Genomic DNA, 26,530 nt, shown 5'->3' on the forward strand with positions numbered 1-26,530 from the left:
ATCCATACCGACGACCGGTACAATTTTCGCTCGCAAAGGGCTTTCTCGATTGAAAATAGCTTTTTCGCAAATTGACCAAACTGCTTTTTGCTTTTAATTGCTCAGTCAATGCATGGCAAAAAAAAAAACAGATCTATTTGAGCTCACTTGCCTATCATAAAATGCTTTCCGGCCACCGTGAATTTTTCCTTATTTTTCGTTACGACCGAATGAATGAACCGTACATATGCTTCAAGCTCCAATTCCCAGTGCGGCTTTAAGCGTTTCGTAGTAACTCTGCGTACAAAACGCTACGATGGCGTCGGGGTATCGCCTTATCTACCGGTGACCTAAAACTGCGAAAGTACAACGCCATCCATGCCATCATTTGTACGGTGGGTGTGGGTATACCACCCCAAAAGAAGAAGGCAACAAAAAAAAAATAACGAAAGAGAAAGCCCCATGTTTATCAGTTTCCCAAACAGCCGGGACGTGCCTGAAAAGAGAAGCACCATTCTTGCAAATTATGGCACCCGTGGGGGATCGGAGAACTAATTCTAGAAGTCGATAGTACGGTATCGTGACCGGCAAACATATGGTAATGGTGAACAGTATTCAAGCACACATCTCGAGCGAAGGAGAAACACTTGCTTCAATTATCAAAGCTGAAATTGTTGCTGTTCTTTCAAGAAGTTGTCTCGGTCAGGAGGGGGGGGGGAGGGGGGTCGATGGTTGGAATGTGTTTTCTAGCATCTCAACAGTATGTTTTGCCTTATCTTCGTCTCGCCAGAAGCACTGGAAAACTTGTGCATCAGAACATAGGACCAACTTTTAATCGGGTAAATTTAATCGGTTCGGTTAACTTTCTCTCTCTCTCTCTCTCTCTCTCTCTCTCTCTCTCTCTCACCGTTGCAGTGCTGGTGTGCCCAGACAGTTCACCAGATACAATTCTACTTTTGTGTAAACCTTCACCCAAAGACGATTAGGCAAATTACGAGCAAAAAGTTACTGAAGCAAGTTTAAAAGCTGTTGAAAAAGCTCTTCGCATCGTCGGGAGCATAAGTTCGTCCGTTGCCAGTTTCGCTGTCAGACTTGAAGTTAAAGATTCGATGATCACGTTTCAATTGACCGATGCCATGCGCAGGTTCATGGCAGATGTTCGTTTTCCTTACCATACCACAGCATCAACAACAAGACGCTGATCGAAGATGTCGGTTTCGTAGTGTGGCCATCATCCTTTTGAAAAATGCACACTCGAGTGAAATGGTTTTAAAGCTATTTATTATTGCTTAATGTTTCGTAAGGCTACCCTTACTTTTTCTTATTTTTTGGTCGGATAAATAAACCCACACCGGCCACACAACACCCATCCAGCGTAATAGGGATGCTTTGCAGAAGAAAAAATCGCCTGAACGGTCTAATTTTCGGCCGGGAATATCAACAAGCGAAACAAAACATTCACAACACTGCTCGGCCGCTTGTTTTGGTGGTTCAAACCAAACCAAAACTGTTTTGAGGTGTTGATGGGCAGGCCAAAACGATGCCACAAATCGATTCGTTCCAATCGATCCAACGAATCGATGTTGATTTGGTTGGAGCCGGGGCGTGTGTTTTATGTTGTGAGAAAGTATACTTACCGAAACATATTTTCTCTCTCTGTTGTAGCTTTTTTTTGCGCATCGAGGTCATGCACTGAAGAGTTGAAAACAAATTTTCATATTTTAAGCGTCAATTATTCATTTATGGGCGATCTCGCCGGAGTTGTTTATGTTTAAATCGTTTGTGGAGAACAATTTAGCAGTTAACATCTCTGGCAATTTAAAGAAAATTAAGTACCTCACCATGTGCCGTTTAAAACGATTACTTATGTTGGAATGTATTGGGGAAATCGTTTAGATTTCTGAAGATCAGTACACTGAAGACAGTAGTGAAAACACTTTTGCTATCGACTCAGATCAAAGTATGGAAATGCGTCCAGAATGCTTCACAGTGTGCATCGAATATTTATATCGTGAGTCAACGAAAGACCATGCCCCAAAACTGCATCGCTCCGGCATTGCCATTGCACAAACTGTATGCATTTATGCAAAGAAAAAAAAAAGGTGGCCACAACAGTGTTGTTGGGTGCGTAGACTGGTGCGCACCATAAAGGAGCAAACCAACCTTCTCGCGTTGTGGTATGCAAGTGACGCGTGGAGCAGCGAATTAAAATTCAAGTTTTACCATTTCGGGCAGCAGCTCTCGTGTGTCGCTGATGATGTGCACACAATTTACACTCCCCCAAAAATGGCATCCCAAAACGGTGTGAGCGTGACGTTCCTTCGCGTTCGTTCGTCTGTTCAGCGTTGCGAAATCGGATCGAACTGTTTGTGGGGACTACTTCCTAGAATAGGAAGCTACGTTGTGCAACATTGTTGCATGGGTTGCTGGATGCAGCAAGCGAAGTGCATTCATTCACCCTCAAAAGTGACACTTCTCACTTTCTTTCGACGCTATAATGCCCTTTTAACGTATGACGTCAGCTACTTTTGAAGTGCAAAGCGTAATTATGCAAAACTGAGCGCACCGAAACGCCGTACCCAACGTTGCAACGTTGCACTCGACCTTACGGCAGAATGTCATTGCATCATATATATTTTTTGCGTGAAAGTAAAGTCTCCCGATTCCGGACAGAACCCTCGGGCGTGAAGCAATCGTCGCCGCCTACAAACCGATTGTGCAGCGGCTTAATTTACGGAGACGTGAAAGATATGGCACCACCCCCTTCCCGGGACAGGAGTGACAGGAATATGAACGGTCTCGACGCTGGGACCTATACGTTTTGTTTCGGGAAAACAACAAAATAAATTTCACCACCAACATTACCCTGCCCTAGCGGGTAGTTGCTCCTTGTCTACACGGTCTTTGATGGAATTGCGCAAAAGTACTATGACGAATCCCCTGTAGTAATACGTCGGCTTGGGATCGATCACGGGCACAGAACTTCACGGCAGTTTTCACCACCGACGGGACGTTTGTGTGTGCAGTTTTTAGATGCAACAGCAACGAATGGCAAAACATAGCACTAAAATATGGCTGCTCATAAAGCAGCCAGACCCCGCGTCCGGCGCTTGCGTGCCAATTAGTGTGAGAATTATGTCAGAGCGGTTGTTTATGGGAGGCGCCGAGTTGTGCCCAGACGCTCGTCGTCGATGGCTGACGCGAGCTGGCCCCCAACAAAAGGAGGTTAAGATAAGTTCATCTACTTTATATCTGGTGCGATGGGTTTTAACTGTAGCGGAAATGAGCGTTTCACATAAATGAAAGTGAATTATATGACCTGTTCCGATTATTACTCCGCAGTTAACATTCCTTCACAAACCTTTTACCTTTATATGCTCCATTATGTGTGTGAAATATGGCGTATTAATTGTAGATTTACATTTATTATGCAGCTGTTTGTGTATTTTTTTAAATTTATGTCTTAACTTAACGAATGAATAAAATGGGAGAAGTCATCACAATATTTATGCAAGTGAAATTTATAAGAATAAACATCCAACGACTTCTGTAAAATTCAAAGAAATTAGAAATGACAGATCCTTTTGTGTAGGCGACAGTGGCGCCAGTTTTCATGGCAGGACCGGGGTCCCCCCGTAGTGAGGTCTGACTATTAAACTATTTGTTATCAGCAAGCCTTGTTAAATATTCGATGGCCGACGTGACCTTAAAGGTCGTTAAGCCAAGAATAAGATAAAAATTAAAATATATCGACTTTAATATTTTTTATTAAGGGATTACCTTTAATAAAAACAACATAAATATTTTGTTGATGGAAATGGCTCACAACAAATATTGACAGAATGTAAGATAATTTGCAATCCGATGGTTATACATGCTAAATTGAACGCAGTAAAAAAATAAAGGTAAAAAATAAAAAAAAACATGCTAAACAAATGAATACACAAGAAAAGCAAATATTTAATGACTAAAGCTAAAGCTAAAGAAGAGAAAATGGAAAGACTTAAATGGAAAAAATAGTTTAAAAAAATCAGAAAATAACGAAACAACTTATAAACAGTATATAAACACAAACAAAAAAACAAATAAATAATGAATAAACAGCCGAAAATGATTAAATACCAGACAACAATACAATAAAATATAGAAATACGTCTTTGTCTTGCGAAGTAGCTTTAACACTTGAGAGTTGAAGCCCAAAAAACAAAACTATAAACCTCTAAAGAGAGTGTCGAAACGTGCCTTCTGCTGTTGTTTTTTCTTATTTATTTTTTTTCTACATAAAAACATAAAATTGCTAATTTATCATCCACAATGAAGTTTACTTATAACACCTGCTCATTGTCACCACAAAAAATAAGATCCACGATACACTTTACCTCTTTCGATCCCGACAGGTGCATCGTGAACCTTGTTTGTATCAGTAATACATGTCCCCCCGATATGGGCAGAATTTATCATTGACTTCTTATTACTTCCCACTTGCTCATGCTTTTTGCCGTTCGAAAAGCCTGCCTTTCGCAGTCAGCAAAATGGAAATAATTTTATCCCGTTGATCTACAAAAATGCGGTTACTTTAGCAAATTTTGACACGGATTCTGTTGTTATTTTGGGTAACCTTGGTGGTGTCTGGGAAACCGAAGAGGCTGAATTTTGGATGTTCTCTAGTCCATTTGTTTGACCTCCATTGTGAGGCGGGCTGAAGTTTATTCCAAAAGATTTGTGCTAAATAAATTCACTTTCTTTGTCTGCAAAAAGTTGGTATAATTTTATTAGACCACTGTTTTGGGTACCTCTTTCGGCACTGTGCAGAAAAACTAAAACATTGTATGTTCTCAAGCATCACTTCACTATGGCCGGATTTATGTATATATATGTGTGTGTGTGCGCGTGTGGACCCACTGGTCATTGGTCTTTCGTTAGGCATAATAAGCATAGTTAAAGTGGGTTTCGCGAATCCGCTTGCGAGTTCAAGTTCGTGGAAAGGTTCGGTGGCTCACAGACCTAGATCTCTAAACCTTCGCTAACGGGAAATCCAGAGGGTTTGTGGAGTAGGGACAGGCATTAGGCGATGGTAGAGAACAGGAATCACATTAAAAGTGAAGAATGGTCACGGACGGTTATTTAGGCGTTCGGGGGCACTATTTCACGTTTGAGCATCTCGTGCATAATGTTGACGGTGTCCAGTTGCCTGTGTTGCCACCTTTTTCTAGGGCAAACGGCTCCGGTGTGTGTCAAGTAGAACACCACGGTGGAAGCAGAGGAGGGCCAGTTGAAGGAAACACGATTAATGCTTCCGCATCCCCGGGATAGAGGGTGGCAATTTGCCCAGATGTCTATGCCCTCTATATTCTATCCGTTCCGCCAAAAAAAAGCAAAAAAATCGTGTGACTTTAAATAACCCATGCTAATTGTGCTGCACTGTCGGTTTGCTTGCAGTTTTTTCTTGAATTAATGTTTTTTTTTTTCGGTGATTTGCTGTGTTACTTTTTGGTTTCACGCGTGTGCACACGTTGAGGATGCTTGCCTCAAGTGTTCGCCACTTGATTCTGAACGGTTGAGCTATTTTAGTGAAGATTTGGATTTTTTTTCGCTAGAAGTTTGAGCAAACATCTTAATCTGTGATACGAAATACTAGCTCTTAAGAAGACTCTTTTACGCTACAGTTCCATAACGGTAGCAGATGTGTGTGAGCAAATAAAACTTCGGTTGGAATAATTTCTTTGCCTGGAAGAAGTGTAATTTTGGAACGATAAAGAAGATACCTCAGAACCTTGGTGAAGTTTACGATCCATGTCCGAATACCGCTCTGTGGAAGCATTTGTTGACTTTAAATTAGTTTGGGATTGTTGGAGACTGCTATTTCGACCCATTCCGAAACATGTTTGCTTGTCCAGTAGGATAACTTGGCTCGTACCACATTGTAATCGATTGCCATCCGGCACACACAAGTTCTCGAACCAGGAGAAGACCGTTGGATGCTGTACTGCGTTGTACCGCTTTGCACAGTTAGATAATGATGCATAATGGCGCCGGTATTCGCGTGATGTTGCGGTGCCGTAATAAAGCGAACAGTGTCAGAAGCGTGGCCTACAATTCGTATGTACATGGACACACAATTTTAATCCACGCGACTCGTCCTGCACAGCGAAAATACATACCGGTCCCACCGTCAAGTATAACCGGTAATCTCTGGACCAGAAAAGGATGTTTCGCTTCTTAGCCGTGGAACCACACTAACCGGTTCCACCCTAAAGATGCATTAATCATTTCATTCTAAAAAAAACCGGAACGCAAACTAGCGCGCGGTCGCCGACGACGCAAACCGTAATCTCATCAAAATATCTCGCACGGACAGCAAATGGTCAATGTTTCGCACTCGTCTGAGACATGGTAATAACGAATAGCCAAGTGGATAATGGTGGTGCATTCGCGTTTAACAGTTGGAATGTCTCGCTGTTTGCACGGAATTCCTTAGCAAATAAAAGTGCTGCATTCTGTTTCGAGGTTTGTTTATTTTTTAAATTAAAACTTAGGACTCCAACGAAAAAGAATGATGACTTAAACTATCTCAGAATAATCTTAAAAAATAATAAAGTTCTTTCCCAAAATATTCTTCAATTTATACAAAGGCCCCCTTTTTAATAATTTGAAATTGCAATAATCCAGCTATCGTACGAGTAAAGCAAGCATCATTTCGCTGTCACCCTTTCGTGATCGATCGTGATCTGGACACCCTCCGCTCGTCCGCCAGATAAGACAAGGGTATGAATCGGCAAAAATCTGAACACGTTGAGGAACGGGAATTCCGCGCTGGTGAAAAAAAGATGCTGAATGATGATGAAACTCGCACACATTTTGCACTGAAGCCATGCTTACTTGAAGCTGATCGTTGATTGAAATTCCAAGATCTTTCGTGATCGACATTTGAGATGAAATCTCGAAGAAATGGTTCTTCTGTTACGCAAGCGAGTACGTGTTTTCTTGAAACCAACTTTTTCTTCCAAAGGTTTTTGATGTTATTGCGGTAAAATCATCCTTTATATTGACTTAAACGGGTATTTACAATTATACGGGGATGGATAGAGCTCCAGGAAACTCGATCCCTGGATGCAGCATCCCTTCCATGTAGGCATCCGATCTCCGACAGGGTTCCCTTCACCTGATCTAGCCAACCAACTTGCTGTGCTTCCCGACGCCTCGTGCCGGTCTTTGCTGCCGTCAGGATGTCCGGTTCTCCGTCCTCCAAACTCCATGCGCAAACACGCCGCCAAAGATGGTCCGCAGGATGTGACGCTCAAACACGCCAAGAGCGTTTGTATCCTCTGCTCGGATGATCCAAGACTCGTGGCGTGATATAGGATCACCGGGCGAATCAGTGTGCGATATATATCACATTTCGTGCGATCTCGAAGTCTTCTGGATCTCAGCAAACGGTGAAGGCCGTAGTAGGCACGATTCCTCTGCACAATGCGTCTCCGGATTTCGCTGCTGACAACGTTATCCGAAGTTACGCCAGTCCCAAGATAGCAGAACTTTCATCCACTTCTGCCAATTACACTTGCTGATTTAAGTTGACTTGATACTTGCAATGCTCACTACGGGGGAACGTTCCTGGAATGTGAGCTTTAGTCCTAGTTTGTGAAAACTGGCGTCGGTGTCGCCTCACTACCGAGGGGCCACCTACCGACTAATGGATACAAAGACATTGAAAAAAATCAAACAGCCTTGTCGTTAGTAAAACCAATGTTTCTAACCAATTCTACCTGTAGAGTTTCTGAAAAATGAGAGACCAGTTCTATCAGTACATAGTCTACGGCATTTTGAGCAGGGCCCAACAAAGATTATTTAAGAAACCCTAACATTTAAGGCTTCCAACAGAGTATGAAGACGTGTTTTTGTACATCAATTGAATCTTTAACTAATGAGAGAAATTGTTTCTTTACATAAACAACACATTAAAACAAAACCCTGACAAATTGTCTATTCCGATGCAAACATAAATGCAGATTTCTTCTACGCTGTGCAATCAATCAATGTAAACCAGAGTACAAATGATAAGAGAAGCAACAAACTTAACAACTCTCACATCGTACCGTGCACCACAGTACATGTGCTCTAGTTTGTTTAGGATTGGATTTACTCCGCTTTCCAACCTCGCCTCGGAACGTTGAACATTTTAATCAAAAAATGCATTGAACTCATTTCCATCCGCTGGTGGGTATATTCGCGATCGCAGACGTATGGGATCACTTTTGCATCGAGCATAAAGAACACATGTACGATAAAAGCTTCACCGCAAAAAAAAAAAAAATACTCCCATGAGAACGCAACGATGGCAGAGGGGAAGGAAATAAAAAAAGCACATCACATCACAAGGGAAAAGAGACAATCCAATAGTTGGCGTCACCGTGATAAATGCATGTAACGAGTGCTGATTTATTTACTTATTAACAATGGCTGCGGTAGCGCCATCACGCTGATATGCATAAATCGCTCTACCATGCCTTCACGTGTCGAGTGAAAACCTAACCAAGGACAAAACCGCAAAAAAGTTCCTCCAGCTCCAGCACCACCTCGGGATGTACGGCCCTCCGGCAGACACCGATGTGGGGCTCCGGTCTGGTTATCAACAGCTTTCCTACGGACGCCGGTGATGATATTTGAAGAAGATGGGTAGGGCGTGGAATGCGGCAAGAGAGAGAGAGAGAGAGAGAGAGAGAGAGAGCGAAAGAGAGAGGAAGTACTTGTGTGCCCTTCTGGGCATGATCTGACTTTAATTGAAATTCGTCTCCTCCGCACCACACCCAAGCACCCCTCGGTGGCTCGTTTATCTGCACTGATCTCATCTTCTCGATACATCTTACCAGCCAAGATGTAGCCTAGTACTCCACTTTCTTCACACGAGCATTGCCTTGGGGAGGCCACTTCTTCTCACACGCCTCGCACCCAGTTGACGGGTTTACAAGTATTCAAATTAAGCAGAAAAGTGTGCTACCCATCCGCTGGCTGCAAATGTGTTGTTGTGCGGCGAGGTCTGATGGTAACAGTTCCGATATTTATTTATCGATCGGTTCGAAGTAGCAACAACCGACAAAGATCATTACACTTGTTCCGCTCCTGTTCCTGCTACTACCAACACATGCATACACACACACACACTTTCTCGCAAAAAGCACCGATGTGTTTCCGGTGCGCCAGATGATGAAGTTTTTTCTTGTTTCCACCTTGGTTCTGGTCGTTGTTTCACTTCGCTCTCATAGCATGATGCAGCCGAAGATGCGACTTAATTGAGCGATAAGCGTCTTACGACACACTGTGCTGGTTTCGATTACATTCTGCACGATTGGGAAAGTCTGTTCAGGGTGTGTCTGTAGCTTTTTTCTGGTGCATGCTTCATGCTATCACTTTCACGGTTGTTGCGAGCTTTGTGACCACGTCTATCGAATATTGAGGCTCGGCGTACCGAGACGTCAAATTCTGACAATCACGTAATGCGCAGTGACATTTACAAGCGTTAATGAATAATACCAAGACATTCTAATGTCTCGCGTAACAGTATTATCACAACATCTGCAACTCCATGTAATAATGAACAGCCGAAGCTTGCGAAGAATGCGTAAAATAGTGTCGAATCACTCTCCATTAGCAAATTCCGTTTCCCCTGTGGGAGAAAAAAAAGGGTTTGCGCGTGTGGTTTGTGGCCGCGTGTGACCTACAAAACGACGAGTGTGTGGCCTGTGCTGCGGTTTTGTTATACAATCCTTCTACCGGGCACCTGGACTGTAGCGCTCTCGTGGTTTTGGAGCGAAGCTTCTTGCCATTTCCGCCGTCCCCGAACGCTGACCTAAACGCAAGCAGGCTAAGGTTCGGCACAGGGTTTTGCTCGGCAATGTTCCAGCTGGTTGTCCCGCTGTCCACTTCACCAGGCTGAAACTCGGTTCGTCATTTCACATCCGCGCTAAAGTTTTTATTCGATTGTTTTACGACTTCGTTCGTCTGACGGGTGTCTGAACCTAGGGGAATGCTACATTAAATGGGTGGTATGGACAGTAAGCAGAGTGGACGCTTTCGGTTGGGAAGCCCAATCGCTTTAACGGTATCTTTTTAGGTACCACCGCTCGGTGTTTGGCGTCGAGATTCCTGCTAAAGGTGCAAAACTCTTCGCGGTGCACTTAAGTCGGTATTCTGACGAAGTTGAAGTCGAAGATCATGTTCAGGGGAGATGTTCAATTGATTCTCGAGATGGGACGAATACCCCGCGTACCGCAGTGTAGTGAAATAGCAGACATGATTTTAGTCCCTCGTCTAAACGATGGAAAGCCCCCATTTTACAACATCACGGGAGCGATCGATCGAATCGAACTGCCAAAAAAAAAAAAAAAACATCATCCATCATAGATTGAACCACGAGATCACGCGTTACTTATGCTTTGCGCAAAACATCGCGCTTGGTTTTAGGGAGCAAGACCGTATTTTTTTTTTCGAGAAAGAGTAATTTTACCGGCCTTTGATGTAACCGGCGGTTGGTCCGAGGATGGTTCGTGATTGTTTTCATGAAACCTAGTTTTAGCTGTATCTTGTTTTTCGTTTTTCATTTTTTTTGTCCATTACCCACTCAGTGAGGTCGCCCGGTGTGGCTTGCATACCTCGAAGGTGCCTCACGAGACTTCTTCATGACTGACCTAATTATATTTGGTTCCCAGTAGTTGGTACACGCCACATTTCGAAGGTGCACAGAGCCAACATTAGATGTGGTGTCTTTTTTTTTTTGGTTGGTTTGTTTCATTTCATACGCACGTCAAACAAAGAGTTAAAGTTGGACAAGAAATACTGGACGCGATTGTCTGGTTTGTAGGCAAAAAGGGGAGTGGATCGGTTCGGTGTAGTAAAGGGGTTGCGTTTCAGTATAGAACCGTTTTTCGCTATAGCCTCGTGTCTCCGGTGCTGGAGACTTACACCCTGTCGATACATGATAGGGACTCATTAACGGAAAAAGAACTGTAAAGATAATGTCCAAGATGGGCGCCGAATGTCCGCAGGAGGGCCATGGGAAATTAGAATCGGATGCAATGATAGCAGTGTTTAGAGCGAACGCGAGAGATACGCGCGTCTCAGTAATGTCTGTGTAACAGTAAGTAGCCCAGTAGTAGGCCGAGGAGAATTTGTGAGTAATGATTGGAAGATAAGCACCAGCACCGGCACCGGCTCTCGACGGGTCTGTAATAGTTTTCTGATGCTCACAGTGCGTGTTTGAGTGGCCTAGAGATAGAGATGATTTCGAAAAAGAAATTTGTTTTGATCGCATGCTACTTCTGCCTGCTGGTTGTTGTTGGGAAAAAAAAGTTTAAATCAAGATGTAGTTAAGATTGTACCTAAAACCTTAGGAAAAATTTCTTTTGAACTGCAAAATAAAAAATTGTGTCAAACAGTTTATCCCTGCAAGCGATTCGTATATTTGCATACCTTTCTCACCTTTACGTTTCCCTCAAAACCCTAATATGCCCGTAGTCAGCATCATTATTGGCAGGACCTTGACCACTTTTAGCTGTAAAACTGCAGCAGCCCCACTGGAGGCGCTCGATTCGTGCACACAGAGCACCGTTTTGCGAAATGTTTCGATAAACATCTTGAAGCGTGATTCTAAACACAGCGAGACGCCATATTTAGACGTGTCAGTAGTGTGCCAAGTTGGGGTTCCGTAGAGCGTTCGCGATATTTGGCTGCACGCGGAATTTGAAGTTTCGGAATGACCTCCCCTCCTTTAGGGAAGCTTCATATCTGGTCTCTAAAAGGGGTACCGTTTTGTGGCTCGCGGGCAGTCTTGTAGAACGGGTTTATGAGTCAACAACCGGACCCCCGGGTTGGTGTGTTCTGGTCAGCGAAGTATGGCGGAAATCTACCGTTTCGCACGCGGGATTAGATTTATTTTTTCACAGTTCAAATCCTGTACATCAGAACGTCTAACGATGAAGGTTACGAATAACTGGACAGAACGCTTTTGCTGTCTCCAAAAAGTAAAACTCAGTTGTGGACGTGGTCGGACGAAATCCAATACAAACCGGGTGGAAGCGAATGACCGTAGACTGTTGCGGGTTGTGCCTGAAATGCGAGAACAACGTCTCGCGAGTTCAACAACTTACACGGACAACATTCGGTCCAGTACTTGTGATACATTCGGTCAAAGGCTTTGGTTGTTGTGTCCGCGAATGTATTACAACCGTACCGTGCCAGATCGTGGCGCAAGTATTTAATGCGTCGCTCACCCAACGGTTTCTCTTCCACAGAGCGCACCATGGTATGTTGGAGCTGTGGTGAAGTTTTTCATTCATTAGCAGATCAACAAGAGGCAGATCACATTTGCGTTTTGCTCCGGGTACATGCAAAACGCTCATTACGCGTGCGGGCGTTGATGATGAGTTCGGCCAGAAGTGTGGATGTTGGTCGGGCTGTGTGTTGCGGCGTAAGCTAAACATATACACGCAGTGGATGTGGTGTGGTGCACTCTTTTTTTTTTGTTTTGCTCGAAACTTTTCCACCTTACAAGACGGTGGCCATGTAAAATTTTCCCCTTGGCTGATATGCCAACCCAATAGCGTAGCAGGGGCATGGGCTTCATCACCATTGCTGCTGCTGCTGGCAGCACCCGGGAGGCAAAAGGAAAGTGGCGAATGTTGCGAATGCGTGAACAAAAAAAAAAGTAACAAAAATGCGTTGTAGCAGCTTGCGCTCACGAGAGTACTTACTTTCCCGCCGGTTTGCCGCTCCGTTTGTGTGCGTCTCTGTTTGCCAAGGCGGGCTGGCGCCACTAACGGTTAGTCCACGCCAAGGTCATAACGAGGAAGGATCGGTTCGCGAGCGGCTCTAGTCGCGTACTCTGTCCGACGTATGTGATTGAGTGTTCGAAGCGGAGCGTTCGTACGGAGGACGAAAAAAAAAATTGTAGTTCCTACCTTTGTATGTGGTGTTTGTGTTTGAAGTTGTCACTTGTTGTGTGTTACAAACCTGTGGTCGCCGTGTCGTTGTATCAGAGCGACATCTACCGAAGTTGACAGCAGTGTTTATATCGACATTTCGAATATCCTCAACCCTTCTATTTCTAACAGAATCCCGCCATTGCACCCTGCAAGATAGGCACGGCGCCTCAAAAACTCCACTGCTCGAAAATGAGTACCGTAGCTCCCAAGCTGCATCCCCGTCGGTGTTAGTGGACGTTGCACATGAGTGTTTGATTTTTTTAAAATCTAGTGTGCATCGTTCCCGCAAGATCCAGGCATGGTGGTGCATGAACCATGAAGCCCATCACGTTCGAATCGATCCGGAACCTGCTGAAGACGAAAAAGAAACAAAAAGACAAATCCAACATCGACCAAAGCTTCAAGCGAAGTGATTCGTTCAAACGCATCAGCATTCGAAAGAGTTATCTCGAGCGGGGTCGCAAGCGCAATGCAGCAGCGGTACTTCGCGGATCGACCAAAAATCTGGTCAACATCAACGAGTTCGAGGATCAGGCTAAGGTTGTTAAAGGACCCGAGAAGCTAAAGCTAAACGGAGATGGAGAAAACGCTCCGGGGAAAGATGACCTTGAGGTGCATGCGTTGGACAAGACAGGTGGGTCCTCTTCCATCACGAAGAGAGTGTCCCCGCCTGAACTTTCCTTCGAGGAAAAGCTAGAGTCGAACGATGCGTCGTTGGATGAAAAGATTCGTGCCCTGCAGGAGATCAACGATCGGTACATCAATGAAAATCGCAATCTTGTGGAAAAGACGTATGAGGTCTCCAAAAAGGTAGAGAAGATCAAGATTAAAAAACCGCCCAGACCATCGAAACAGTCGCTCGGTGCGTCCCAACCAGCTCCTAGGAAATCTCTCGAAAACGAAGTACAAAATAATGATCTCAGCAGCAAGACGATCACGTCAGCTTCCCAGGATCGGCTGGTAAAATCAACGAAAGCACATGTTCAAGATTCGCAGGGCAGTACCGGCCGGGTGAAGAATATCTCACACGTAAACATAAACGTTAGTTCGGACGCTATCCCTGAGGAGGATGAAGCGATCGAGGGTAGCGTACGTGGCGGCAAGGGCACCGAGGACACGGCGGACGATAAGTCGTTCTACAGCATCAGTACGTTCACGATCGAAAGCAATACGCTGACGAACGCGGGCAATAATAACACGAATGCTTCGTCGAAAAAATCGTTCCGCAGTAGTTTCAGTGCCGGTACGAGCAAAACGGCCACCAACGAGCTACCCACCCTGGTTACGATCCGTACGTACTGTGAGCCTAACTCCTTGATGCAATCCACAACCCATGTCAACGAGCGGTATCTGGAGACAAGCTTCGACAATTGTGTTCCCGATGAATCTGAGCACGGTCGGGAAGGTAAGCCACAGGTGGTGAAGGTGGTAAAGGACACGCTAGCACCTGTACCACTGTCCTCCGCTATGAGCACCGGTGAGCGACAGAGGAGCCCGTCGCGAATTCCACGGATTAACACGCAAACGTTTAAAATGATACGCAGCAAATCGAGAGATGGTATTGTAATACGCATCCCGGCGATGGATGGACAAGACACGGATGGGGTCGAGAACTCGGGCTCAAAGTCAGACAGCGGTGGTCTTAAGGAGCCGGAAGATAATCTAAACCGACAGCTGAGCAATGATTCCGCGCTCGACTTGATCGACGTCGACATCAAGGTGGACGAGAAAGATTTGCGCCACGGTTTGGGTGGCTCGACGCAAAATTTGACCGGCACGGTGACGGACGGAACGCTTGAGCTGAAGAACCAAAAGAACAAGTATCGCAAAAAGGCGAAAAAAGCAACGGCCAGCAAGACGGGTACGCTGGACGTGGAGGATGCAAATCAGCATACCTTTAAGAGCCATGAAAACTTTGAGCTCCAGCGTACACCCAAGGGCACCGATCCGACCGCAACCAGTGAGCCGAAGTTTATCTTTCCGAACAATTATTTCGAGGAGGAGAACAACATTTTCTACGATCAGACGCTGTACGATGAGGCCGAGCTACCATCACCGGAGAATAGTATACCGTATGCGCTGCGGATCAAGGAGAATCCCTTCACAAAGAACAAGGAGTTCTATTCGATCAATACCGGCCGCATCTGGAAGCAGCTTAATCTTGGCCAGCATCACGAGGAGGACTCGATTCTATCGACTGCAGGGCCACGCTTGGTGCCTCCGCCCAAGGTGAAGAATGAATCATTCAAATCAATGTCTTCTCGCGATTCGGGCTTTAGCTTAACACTAACCAAACCGAAAAATTTGTTCCGCCGAAAGTCGAAAAAGGCAACACTGCTGCAGCGAAGAAAACCACCAAAGCTAGCCGTCAGCCGGGATGGGTACTTTAAGCGGGTAATGGTGGTGCAGCGTAACTCCTCGAAGCGAAAGAAATCCATCCGCAAGCAACGCGTCGCCGGAAAGGACATTTTCCGCGAGTTGTACGATGAAAACTGGAGCAAGCTGGGCGATGACTTCACTGCCGAACCGCCAAGTACGGAAACACTCGAACCGGAAGCACCTGACTTTGCGCGTGACTTTGAAAACTTTTGCAATGATCGCCGGTACAATCAGGAAATACACGATCTGGAAGCATTCTACGAGGAACATCTGAAGCGCTTGCGGCATTACTACATTCAGAAGAAGAAGATGAACGAAGCGGCTATAAAGGAGTTTTACCGGGATTACGGAGCAGGTCGGGCTGCAATACTCGGATCGGATACCGCGAACGTCGGTGGGACAGCTGCCGGAACAGGCCTGCCCGCTGGCGAGGAGCAGGATGAAGAGAATGACTACTATGACACGTTCATAGTGACGAAGAATGAAACGATCCGCTTCAAAAACAACGCACTGCAGCAGCGGTACTTTCAGCAGACGGATGCCGGACTGGAGTTTATGTTTCCCCACCCAGACAAGCGCAAAAGTGGTGCCGGCGGACCAGGAGGTTCCACCGGGCAGGGGAAATCGCTCAAAGCCGGCAAATCTGGCACCGGTAGTGCCCACTCGACAACGACGGCTAGTAGTCGGAAGCAACTTTTTCACGAAGTTCGCCCATTCGGAAGCGCTCTGGAACCACTGACCGGTGTCGGTGGTGGTGCACACTACACCGAGGAGGAGTTCCTGCGGAACGACTCGAGTCTGCTTAGCAAGCGCAACCAGTCGGTACTTGTTAACCGATACAAGGAGTCACCAGCGTTCGTCTACAAGCGCTCGATTTCTGCACCTTTCGGTGACTCAAACTTTCAGCTGACAACTGGCCCCGGGGATGAGCTAAAACGGATACGATCGTCCGGTGCGATTCAGAATGAAATTTCTCTGGCAAATGTGTTCCCATCAGTGAACGGGGATAAGGCTAGCAGTGCGCTGCGCCATCGCTATATGGGGAAAAACAACGATGGTGAAGATAATGATGAGGATGCCGAGGATGATGAGGAGGAGGACGATGAAGAGTTCAGTGAGAATGAGTTCTTGATCAACAGCTTGGGTGATAATTTATATTGCACGCGATGTGACAAAATGAACAGTGATTGTGAGTGCTTCGAAGGGTCGGATTCTGGGACGCCTAAACGGAAGGACTCGGCTCGTCCAAGCCGTCCACGATTGAAGGGTGGTGTAAAGCGTATGTTCGGTCCAAACGGTGAGGTAGCGATCATTGGTGAGCAAGGAGATGACGTGCGGGATAAGCAATCGCGTGCCAACGAGAACGGTGCGCAAGACGATGAAGATGAGGAGGATGATGAGGACGTAGAGGAGGAGGAAGTGGATGAGAATGATGAAAATTACTGTGATGTGTTTGATTACAACGATATCAACATCATACACGTGAACCACAAGAAGAAAGTGAAGCGAAAAAAGTCCAAAAAGCGTACCGTGCGGAAAAATCACTCGACGTTGCGGCGTGGCAGCTACTGGGGTAAGTGGAGACCAGGAAGTTTTCCCTTATAAATGCAAGCTCACCTGAGCAGCGTGAACGTAAATTTTTCACCGTGTTATAAATGCATTTGATTTGGGGGTCATAAATCATGCAGTAAATCAGCTGATGAAGATTAGCCCAGACAAATGAATCTTTGCCAGCTATTTATCTTGACTTTCAGTGACAGTTGAATGTGGCTGGAGGTTTCCCATTGGTCCCCGCGTGCGACTAGGGGAGTGGATGAAGATTTTATAAAAGAAAAACAACATTAGCATCACCGTAGGAAATGGGACTGATTGTAGTCTGTGGCGATCATCATTAGTGTTCATTCGTTTAGCAAACCGTATAGAGTAACCTTTTAGTGTACCGCCGACTCCTAACAAATGACAACCGTATGGTTTGCAATCGGAAATGATAAGCAGTTTTAGCTACTGTACGAGCAACCATACCAAGAAAACAAAAAACACAACAATGGTGAACGTTTCACGCCAAAGGAAATCAATTTAAAGCCACACTTTCGTCCCACGTTCTTTTTTGCTTGGTTCTGTTGCTTCCCTGCGCAGTTCGTCCACCCGAGAACCGTTTGGCATTGGGCGTCTCGGTTCAAGTCAAGCGTAAAATAGTTGCTGATCATTGTAGCGCGCATCCCCAAATAAAGTGCCCGCAACATCTGCATTACAAATTTTACCAATAGCTACAGCTACACAGTGAGGTTAGGAAGTTAATAGCAAAGAACGCGAAAAGAAGTGGCTAAATTGATTCAGTAAGCTTATCTATGACAACATTCCATTTCATAATGTTATGAAACGGTGCCGTTAATATATCCTGGGGTCACTAATTGATTTTGTGGTAGCTAAAAATTCGGTGAGGTTACAGTGGCGCTCTTCCAACCTTGACATGCACGTAAAGGTTACAGACAAAAAATTTAAGTTAAATATTTAATAGCAGAAGGCATTTGTGATTGAAGCTTAACCAAGCTTGTGTTTTGAAGTTCATAGGCTTTTGATATGTTCCTGGAACAAAACATATTGGTCAGGTCGATGGAGTTAAGAAACTGCTTTGGTATAGCGATAGGTTGATCCTTATTTTTCCGGAGTCGAGTTAATCCAACCTCGAGACATTTCGGAGCAACTTTGGAGCAATTAATCCGGAGTAATGCGAAGCTAAATCCGGATTAATCCGGATCAATTACTCCCGAGTTTACTCCGCAGTAATTTGGAGTAATTTCTCCGGAGTAGTCCTCCAATAATAACTAAGGATTAGACTCCGGAGTGCACTGCGGAATCAATTGCAGGTTACTTACTTACTTATCAGGTGCTACAACCGCTTTGCGGTCTTGGCCGGCCGCAGGAGAATCCGGAACCGCTCGCGATCCCGTGCCGTCGTCCGCCAATCCGTTATCCTGGCCTTTATGGCGGATGATTCCACGCTATCCTTCCAACTCAATCTGGGCCTACCACGCCTCCTCTGTCCGTGTGGACGGCCTAAAAGGACTTTCTGAGCTGGGTCGTCCGGAGCCATGCGTAATACATGACCAGCCCATCAGAGCCTGGCGAGCCTAATTCGCTGCACGACGTTCGCACAGCTCGTCGTTGTAGTGACTCCTCCATTGTCCTTCCACACATACGGGCCCAACGATCCTTCTGAGCATCTTCCTCTGGAACGCGTCTAAGAGGGCTTCATCTGATTTCGACAGGGCCGCCATGTCTCAGAGGCATTTGTGAGTACTGAGAGTATAAAGGTACGATACAGTCCCAGCTTCGACCGTCGCAAGTTACTCCGCAATTGCAGGTTACTCCGGATTATTCTAGAATCAACTTCAGATTTTACTTCAGATTCAAAATCGAAATCAAAATCGCTGTCATTTGCGAGATAATTACTCCGATTACTCCGATTGATATCAGTGAAACGGAACCACGAGATTTTTTTAAATTGGGCATGAGATTTAAACATCTTGGCGTACTATGTTGTGGCTTCTTTGTCTTCAATTTATTCTGGCTTATAGGCAGTAATATTTAGAACCTACAAAAATCAACCTTTAAATTCACGGCTTGATGTTGCATTGTGCAACATTTAGTTTTGTTCAACCGTTTTCACTTTTACCTCGGATCACATACCAAACTTCATACGTCGTCGCATAAAGTGACACAGCTCCCCATAAGCTAAATCTTTAATTCACTCCACATCGCATCACATTTGTGTTAATCCGATCGTTTCCATCAAGAGCGGCATCGATCGCCGTTAGTCAAGGTCAATGGCGCAAGCCAGCAGTCTAGCCAAACATCATCCGTTGCTCCCACCAGCTCCCACCAGATGTGATGCAGAAGCAGTACATTCCGTTCGGAACCGTTCCGCCTATGCAGGAATGGCGTTGCCAAAGATGTGGGCGTAAAACAGTACGGCTTGGTCTCGGTTGCGTTTGCCCGAGGGTTTGTAGTTCGTTGGTTTACGGTTGTAGCTTGTGGAGTATGTTAAGCTTTTTTTTACGATTCATAAACCTATCAAAGTGCTTGTATCCACATCTTTTTTGCGATTGCAGATAAGCGTGTTCGTTGCGTTGGGTGATGGAACACGGTCAGACATTAAAACATCGTCTCATTTCACTGGATCGAGCAGCACACTCTGCGGACCACATATTTTACCCACCGTGTGGTATCGTATCGGGCGCATGTTCAAAGAATAATTCCATTCATTAACGTGCTGCTGTGACCCCTTGTGCATGGAAATCAATCGTTTTGTTGAATCATATTTTAGTCCACCATATTTTAGTTTAGACTAACTCACGTCACGTCTAGCCTAGCCTCACCGCTTGGTGAGGGCGTTTGGGTGTGTTTCCAAGTTTAATATGGATTAAACTTTTTACCATATTCCTGTATCGATAGATTATGTATGAGAAATGTGAACGAATCCTCCCATAAGCTACTAATTTTATTCTTTCGCTCTACAACCCACCCTTTTGGTTGCAAAATGTTGATGAATTCTGCGCTAGAGGAGTGCCACAGTTTATAGATTTAGATCCACAGCCGCCAACAGCTGGCAACACCAGCGGATGCCAAAGATGGTGCATGAGAAAACGAATCGCCATTACGGTGAATCATCATAAACTATTCGACCTAACCACCTCTTTACCATTGGTGCGCGTGAAAATGTTCGCTTTTCCTTGTGGCGTACGTTCTGACGCACGACTTTCGCAATGGTTTTGCAGAATGGTCCGATCCGGGTCGCAAATGAATTCAGCTGGGCATAATTCTTGTCCTGCCATAATTCTTCCCTCCCACCCGTGTGACGCTCTGCACGTTCTGGAGGTGTTGTATTTGCATGTCGACAGCAAGGCCTATGTGTCTGAGAAGTTTGCCCGTTCCGCATCACTCAGTGCCGGGCGTCGGGAACGCACTGGAAGTCAATCGCCGTATCTGAAAGGTGTCGATGATTGATTGCTCGACACACTGTCAAAACGTTGAGTGAAAACGATGAAATGGGGCAAGAGTTTCTGTGGCTTCCAGTGTGGCAAAGCCAAAAAAAAATCATTAAATACTTTCCCAGCGTTTAACTGACACTGATCTCAATAGCTGTTTAAGCTGAATTGAAGAAATACCGTTCATACTTGCAACCAAGTTTGTGGTGTAGAATTGCGCAGAATGATCTCCAGAAAAAAACCCTCAATACCGAAATCGCAAACTCGACTAAGTAACATCGTCCAGTACATTTGGAGAACCTAGCATCTTGGAACGATTTTCATGTTAACGGTTTTTTATTGTGACCATTAAACTTTGATTTGCGCACCATAGCCGGAGTTCTTGCGCTGAATGTTGGACACGCTCGACAAATTGAAGTCAGTCGTTTTTTTTTCGTGGGAGAACACACCACCCCACCGTGCCGAAAGCTCCAGAAGAAAAATGACATTAAACACCCGTTAAAAAAAAGTCTTCAAATGTCGCAGAAATCGGCATTTTGTGTCTTGTTTTGGGATGGAATGATTCCGGTTAGCAGCGATCGCGAAGATTGGACCACTTCCCACCTAAACGGACACGCTACGGGTCGATAGTTTGCGTTTGCCAGCGCCCAGGCTGGATAGAACCGATTACTTCGGACATTACGCTCGCTTGCCGTGCGTGGTGGAAGTCACACACCATGGTTACTTGCCAGGTATGCTCCGGTTCAGCGTGTAATTTGAGTTGTCTTCTGTCTTCTTCATGAGGAAGCTGCGTTACGTAAGGGTCATTATTTTTTGGATGCAATCCAACGACAACTGCCGGGCCCACTAATGGGTCATGCAGATGTGTTGCAGCTGTTTGGAGACGGCTAACTTCTTCTCAAGGAAGACAAGCGTAAAGCGGCGCGACAGTAAACGCGGCAGTAATTATGGCCGTAAGAAATTAGTTCACCGTTGCACAATGCCAGTTTGTGTGCAGTTTCGAGTTGTTGCACATTTTAGGCATCGCAGGTAAAATAATGGCTAAAGGCAATAACTGAACATACTGAGGAAGAAGGAAATAACGAAATAGACATGTTTACTATCAGGGGCGAATTTTGTGGGCCTCGACTTCCTTTCCGCATAGAGTCTTCGAGGGCCTAAATCTGGCACTTTTTCCTGGCTAAATAAAATGACAATTGTTTCATACGTTTGTGAACACTTTTTCTGCAAATGTGCCATATTAAATTTTATTTAAAAAATCCTCATATTAGCACTATTTTGTGTTTTATTTATTTAATTAAATGGTTATAAAATTAGACGAATATGTTAAACCCAGAATACACAAAAATCGAAGCATCGAAGAAATTATAAAAAATATTTTGAACAATGCCTAAAGAAACATCCAACAATAGTAACATTCTCATTGGTTTACAACAGATTTAATGTAGACAATAAAAAACAACCTCTCCAAACATGTCTACCTACAGCAATGTGCATGTTTGGTTTGGAACGTTTATTTGAGCATCTGTTTCACGACGGTCAAATTGAATTACGCGTCCATTTCCGTGGTAGACATTATGCGATGAAAAATAACACCATCTGCAGAAGGTTTGTGAAGGTTTTCCTTCTTTGTACGTGCTAAAATATGTGTTGCTTATTTGTAAAGAAAAAACTCAACCAAAACCGCCGCCGCGTACTCATGACAATTGATGGTGGGAGGAAGAAGACATCACATGTTTTTTTTTTTGCTAGTACCTTGAGGGCATTCTCACGCCACTTCCTCATCTATGGGACCATTGGAGGTAAACTTCATTAGCTTGTTAGAAATGATAGTTATCTAGCAGTAAGTAAACATTTTAATATGATGGCGCCGTTTGGTGCTGATGCTGGGTAGTTAGAACTGTAAAGTGGGATAGAATAACTGTGTATCCGACTGTAATGTATGTTTATTAAATGCACATCGTGTGTTTGGTATATTTGCAACGTGGTGGGAGAACCTTCATAAAATGTATCAAGATGTACTGGAATCTTCAGTTGAGCTTTAAGACTAAATCGGTCATTTACCGGTCCGCAGAACTTAACGCCACAGCCCGCGTAACCTTCAATTGTTTGGGGGAAGAAGGAGCAAATCTTCTCCCCGGGAAGGTTCGATTACGTGTTTCAAGTACAAACCTGCGTGATCTGGTGAAAATACGGTCGCCATTCTAACGAGAGTTCGCTCCCATTCACACCCTCGGGGATGCGCTAAGCTAGCAGCGCGCAGCGTGGCATCATGAGGCACAACTTCATCAGCTGCACCCTAGCGGAATGCACAAGCAGGAAAGCGACGCAGCACAAATTGTGCGAAACGGCTTGCAATTAGCGAACATTAAAAATGCCAATAAACAACGGCCAACGGCGTGCGATCTCAATTTCCCTTCGCATGACAAAACAATGCACTAGAATCGCCATTACATGCGCCGCGCGTGGGTCGCTGCGAGGTAGTAGTCTCGCAGTGCCGGAGAAGATTGCATCCAGCGTACCACACCACCACTGGGTGTAGCGTATCCACAGCCACGCATCGTTTAGATACCGGTTGTCTGGTCAACGTTATACGCAGCGATCGGTTCGGACATCGGGCAACCGTTATAAATGCAACAGTCTCCGCATGCTTTCGCGGTCTAGGGGCTGGCTGTAGGACGTCAACAAAATCATCTTGCCATGCATAAACCTGCTCATTACTGTTCCCTAGACGTCCGTCTCTTAACCTCCAGTACGAACAAGAACATCCAACGCACGGTTCTTAAAGACTTCCATTCTTTTATTGCGAATGCGTTGGAACATCACTGTGCGGGACCAAGACGAGTTTTTGTACCGCAATTTTGTAGCCTTTTCAGTCTAGGTTTTGTTTGGTAAGCCTCAGCCTACCAGCATCATCTTGTGGGCTGCCTGCTCGATCGATGATCGAACATTGTCTCAAAATGCTGAAGACTGACCGGCCGAGATGGAACGAATGAGCAAAAAGAAGCAACTTCCAAACGAGAATTAATAATTTGTGGATTTTAATCAAGGTTCTTCGGTGCTGTGTACCCAAGATTGAATTGTCGGTCAGGTAGCATACATCAAGGTTAAGTAGGAAGGAGTAAGACACTTTCAACGGGTAGCATCGGTAACACCCGTTAGTCACTGGTAAGTTACCCCTGCTGGTAGCGCAATGAGTTGCAAATTATTGTTCACCTCCCGCATCGAGAATTGGTCAATGTATGACCATGGCCATTTGGAAAGTAGTTCGGCACTTCGGTTGCATCTTAAAAACCTGCACGCTGGATTTCCTTCGTAACCGTTTGCCGGCAAGATTTTATCCAATTTTGGACCTCCAAACGACCGGGTAGCCGCAGCGATGAGTGCGCACGCAGCTTGTGCAGTACACAAATCCAGTTTAGCAGGGCAGCTTAGTTAAAATTTGGAGTAAGTATGTTTCGTGCTTCTTCACACGAAAGGTACAGCTAACCATACCAAAGCCATCTGGGCGTTCGGACGCTCCGCAACTTAAATGGCGGACGGAAACAGTGGTCAAATTTAGCGTGGAAATTAGAAAACCACTTCCTCTCCCGGTTTCGGGGAGCATGGCTACACCGGGTTTTGCTCCGTTGTTTCCCGCCGACGGTCGATTTGCCCACAATCATTCCCAGCCAAAGGCAACATTGATAGCTTCATCCCATCGCGGGAAAGGAAAACGAAACAAATCTCACACGAATGTGCGTGCATGTAGTGTTGGTCGGTTTGTCGGCTCAAGTACTAACCTTCAGTACTTTGGCCACTTTCGAAAGGCACTCGGCACTGTTGTGGAAGATGGTTCCGATCAGAAGTCGGCCACCGTTTGCCGCGAACGAATGCTCCAATTAGCATGCGGAGCATTATTCGATCAATTTTCGCAAGTCGCGGCTGTACCGCTGAGATGAGAAGTTGCGCTTTCTCGCACATCTCGCGCAACACTGCATCCGTGGTTCCATTATTGCTTTGCCTTGCTTGGCGGAGCGATGGCACTCTGCATAGGCAATAGAAGAGAAGCAAACCGAACCCAAATAAGTGCAGCTTTATGATTTATGGATCGAGAGGTAATGGTGTCCACGGACGAATGCTTGGCAGCTGGAGGGACACTGATGTGGCAGCTGTGTGTTTGTTGCAACAAAGAATGTATGGTTCGAAGGTTCCGAACAAACGGCGATGCGATGAAAACTAGCGTTGGAAAAAGGGATGTCAGATGAGGCATTCGAACAATTTTGGCAAACCCCTATTCACTATAAGAGGGGGAGTATAATTCGTACCTTAAACCACCAAATGTTGTAAAGTATTGATTATACGTTTTGTAGCATTTGGAACTGTGCACAGAAAGGCAGGTTTTCTTTGCGCAGCTTCCGATTCATTCTTGGTACATGTCTTTTAAGGTTACGCACCTGAGGCGTGAGGTGAGGTGACAACGGTCCCAGTCTTCACGCGACAGGTCGGGGATTTAAATCCTATCCGAAATGTTACCTCGTAGCGAGGACTGACTATCCAATTACGTGGTATCGGCAAGTCTAGTAAACCGAAGAAGAAGAGAATAATTTCTTTTGAATTTTACAAATACCCGTGCAAAGAGTTTCAACAAAAATTACCCAGTTTAATTGACTTATTTGTTCGTAAACTACTAGCAATAAATTTACGTATAATATTATTCCTCTCGGTGCGTGTTGCAAGCGAATTGTTATTTACGTTCCCCACCTTTGTCTTCTTTCAGGCGACATTACTCAAAAAGGATACGAAAAGAAGCGAACAAGACTCTTGCAGCCATATCTGTCCAAAAATGTGCAGCACGGTAAGTAAGAACGCACGCGCGTCGATTTCCTCTCGACCGCCGCATACTGGTTAGTGGGTATTTCCGTAACAATATCAAATACAAAAAAAAACAAACAAACAAACAAAACATCCAGCTTGTACCACCCAGTGAGATAGTATGATTTACTCGTTCCACTTTAACGTGCTCGTATATCGAGTGTGGGAGAATGATAAAATTGCGCAATTAGTGCGATCAAAACATGGCATGCTGTGTACAGAAACGATCACTTTTATTGTTCACCACCGTAAAGGGAACCATAAATCAATCGGGGCGGGAAATATATATTTTATTTTGTGTAATTGAAGCAAGTAATTTTTTGTTAGAGCTATATAATTTAAATTACGAGTTTCCATTGTTTGTTGGTAACATTTTCCACTTTCTTACAACAGATCAAAAATCCTTCCTTTCATAATACACTTATTACCGATAGAATGCGACGACAGTTAATGGCTTAATGTCTGAAGAATGTTATGTTGCAGTTTTAATGGTTGGCTCCCGTCTGTTTGCTGTTAACAGTTCACCGCTGACCTTTTAGTCACCTCCGTTAGATGCGTGCCGCCGTCATGCGGAAAAAGCAGTAACAGCTAAAGCCAAAGCCACCCGCGGAATGCAGTGTGTTGACAGCTGGTTTGATAGTTTTGTACAGTGCAGTGGATAATACTGATTTATGGTGGCGCGACAGTCAGAGTTTTGCAAAACAATTTCTCACAAACAGGGCCCGGATTTGCCAAATGCCACCGACTGCAATACTTGGCAAGGAAGCCACTCGAAAGGTGGCAGTATCGCGCCGCGTTTGAAGGTTTAATCCCACCCGTCGCCGGAACGGATTGATTTCCGTATGCTTGGACGAAGCTTTTATAAGGAGCTCAATTGCAGGGTTTGGTCGGTTAAAAAACTGCTTAAATTGTAGTTTTTTTTTACGTCCGAGGATCAATTTATATTTGGACGATTTAATTTGATAAGATATTAGCATTCATTCAGAGCGACAAAAGGATAACTTTCCGTCGGAAAAATTCTAACCAAACGGAAAGCAAATTACCATTACACACATTTCTTCGACGGATAGATAGTCTGTCAAAACACAAAAGTATAAACGAACTTAAAACCACGACAGACCGAGAGCAACAAGTTTTATTCTTTTTGTGAAATGTTTTAAGTGTGAAAGATTTTTTTTGTGTTCAAAATGATTTCTGCAAATTACGTAAGTGATAGCGATGGTAGTGATAGCTATTTTTAAGGTATTTTTAAACGTCAAACTGAACTTTCCGTTGCTTACGGCTAGCTGGAAGAGGATATATCGCCATAAGTACCCGGTCCTGATAGCTTTAAGGGGTTCGTGTTTCACAATC

At 44.8% G+C, this 26,530-nt stretch overlaps 5 protein-coding genes across 12 annotated transcripts in view; 2 read left to right on the top strand and 3 right to left on the bottom strand.

The window, feature by feature from the left end:
• LOC126556345 (signal peptidase complex subunit 3) overlaps positions 1–3,704 on the top strand; it is a 586,951-nt gene extending 583,247 nt beyond the window's left edge. The window contains exon 5 of the mRNA XM_050211604.1: positions 3,692–3,704. Within this exon, the coding sequence (XP_050067561.1) occupies position 3,692 (1 nt within the window). The 3' untranslated portion in view covers positions 3,693–3,704. The remainder of the gene's footprint in view (positions 1–3,691) is intronic.
• Positions 1–26,530, bottom strand: part of LOC126556137 (GDP-fucose protein O-fucosyltransferase 1) — a 452,711-nt gene that overhangs the window by 198,927 nt on the left and 227,254 nt on the right. The gene's annotated exons all lie outside the window — the stretch shown is intronic.
• The window catches only part of LOC126568740 (disco-interacting protein 2), a 158,180-nt gene that overhangs the window by 110,967 nt on the left and 20,683 nt on the right, over positions 1–26,530 (top strand). For 5 of the 8 annotated variants that reach the window (XM_050225276.1, XM_050225277.1, XM_050225269.1 and 2 more), the window contains exons 1-2: positions 13,228–16,908; positions 25,083–25,160. In XM_050225276.1, the coding sequence (XP_050081233.1) occupies positions 13,272–16,908; positions 25,083–25,160 (3,715 nt within the window). In that variant the 5' untranslated portion in view covers positions 13,228–13,271. Of the gene's footprint in view, positions 1–13,227; positions 16,909–25,082; positions 25,161–26,530 lie in introns of those variants that run through there. The other 3 variants (XM_050225272.1, XM_050225274.1, XM_050225275.1) reach the window with 1 other exon arrangement.
• LOC126556377 (uncharacterized) overlaps positions 1–26,530 on the bottom strand; it is a 306,838-nt gene that overhangs the window by 15,849 nt on the left and 264,459 nt on the right. The gene's annotated exons all lie outside the window — the stretch shown is intronic.
• The window catches only part of LOC126556033 (fatty-acid amide hydrolase 2), a 526,247-nt gene that overhangs the window by 2,798 nt on the left and 496,919 nt on the right, over positions 1–26,530 (bottom strand). The window lies entirely within an intron of this gene.

Source organism: Anopheles maculipalpis, chromosome 2RL (genome assembly GCF_943734695.1).
Source record: "Anopheles maculipalpis chromosome 2RL, idAnoMacuDA_375_x, whole genome shotgun sequence".
NCBI classification, from domain to species: Eukaryota; Metazoa; Arthropoda; class Insecta; order Diptera; family Culicidae; genus Anopheles; species Anopheles maculipalpis.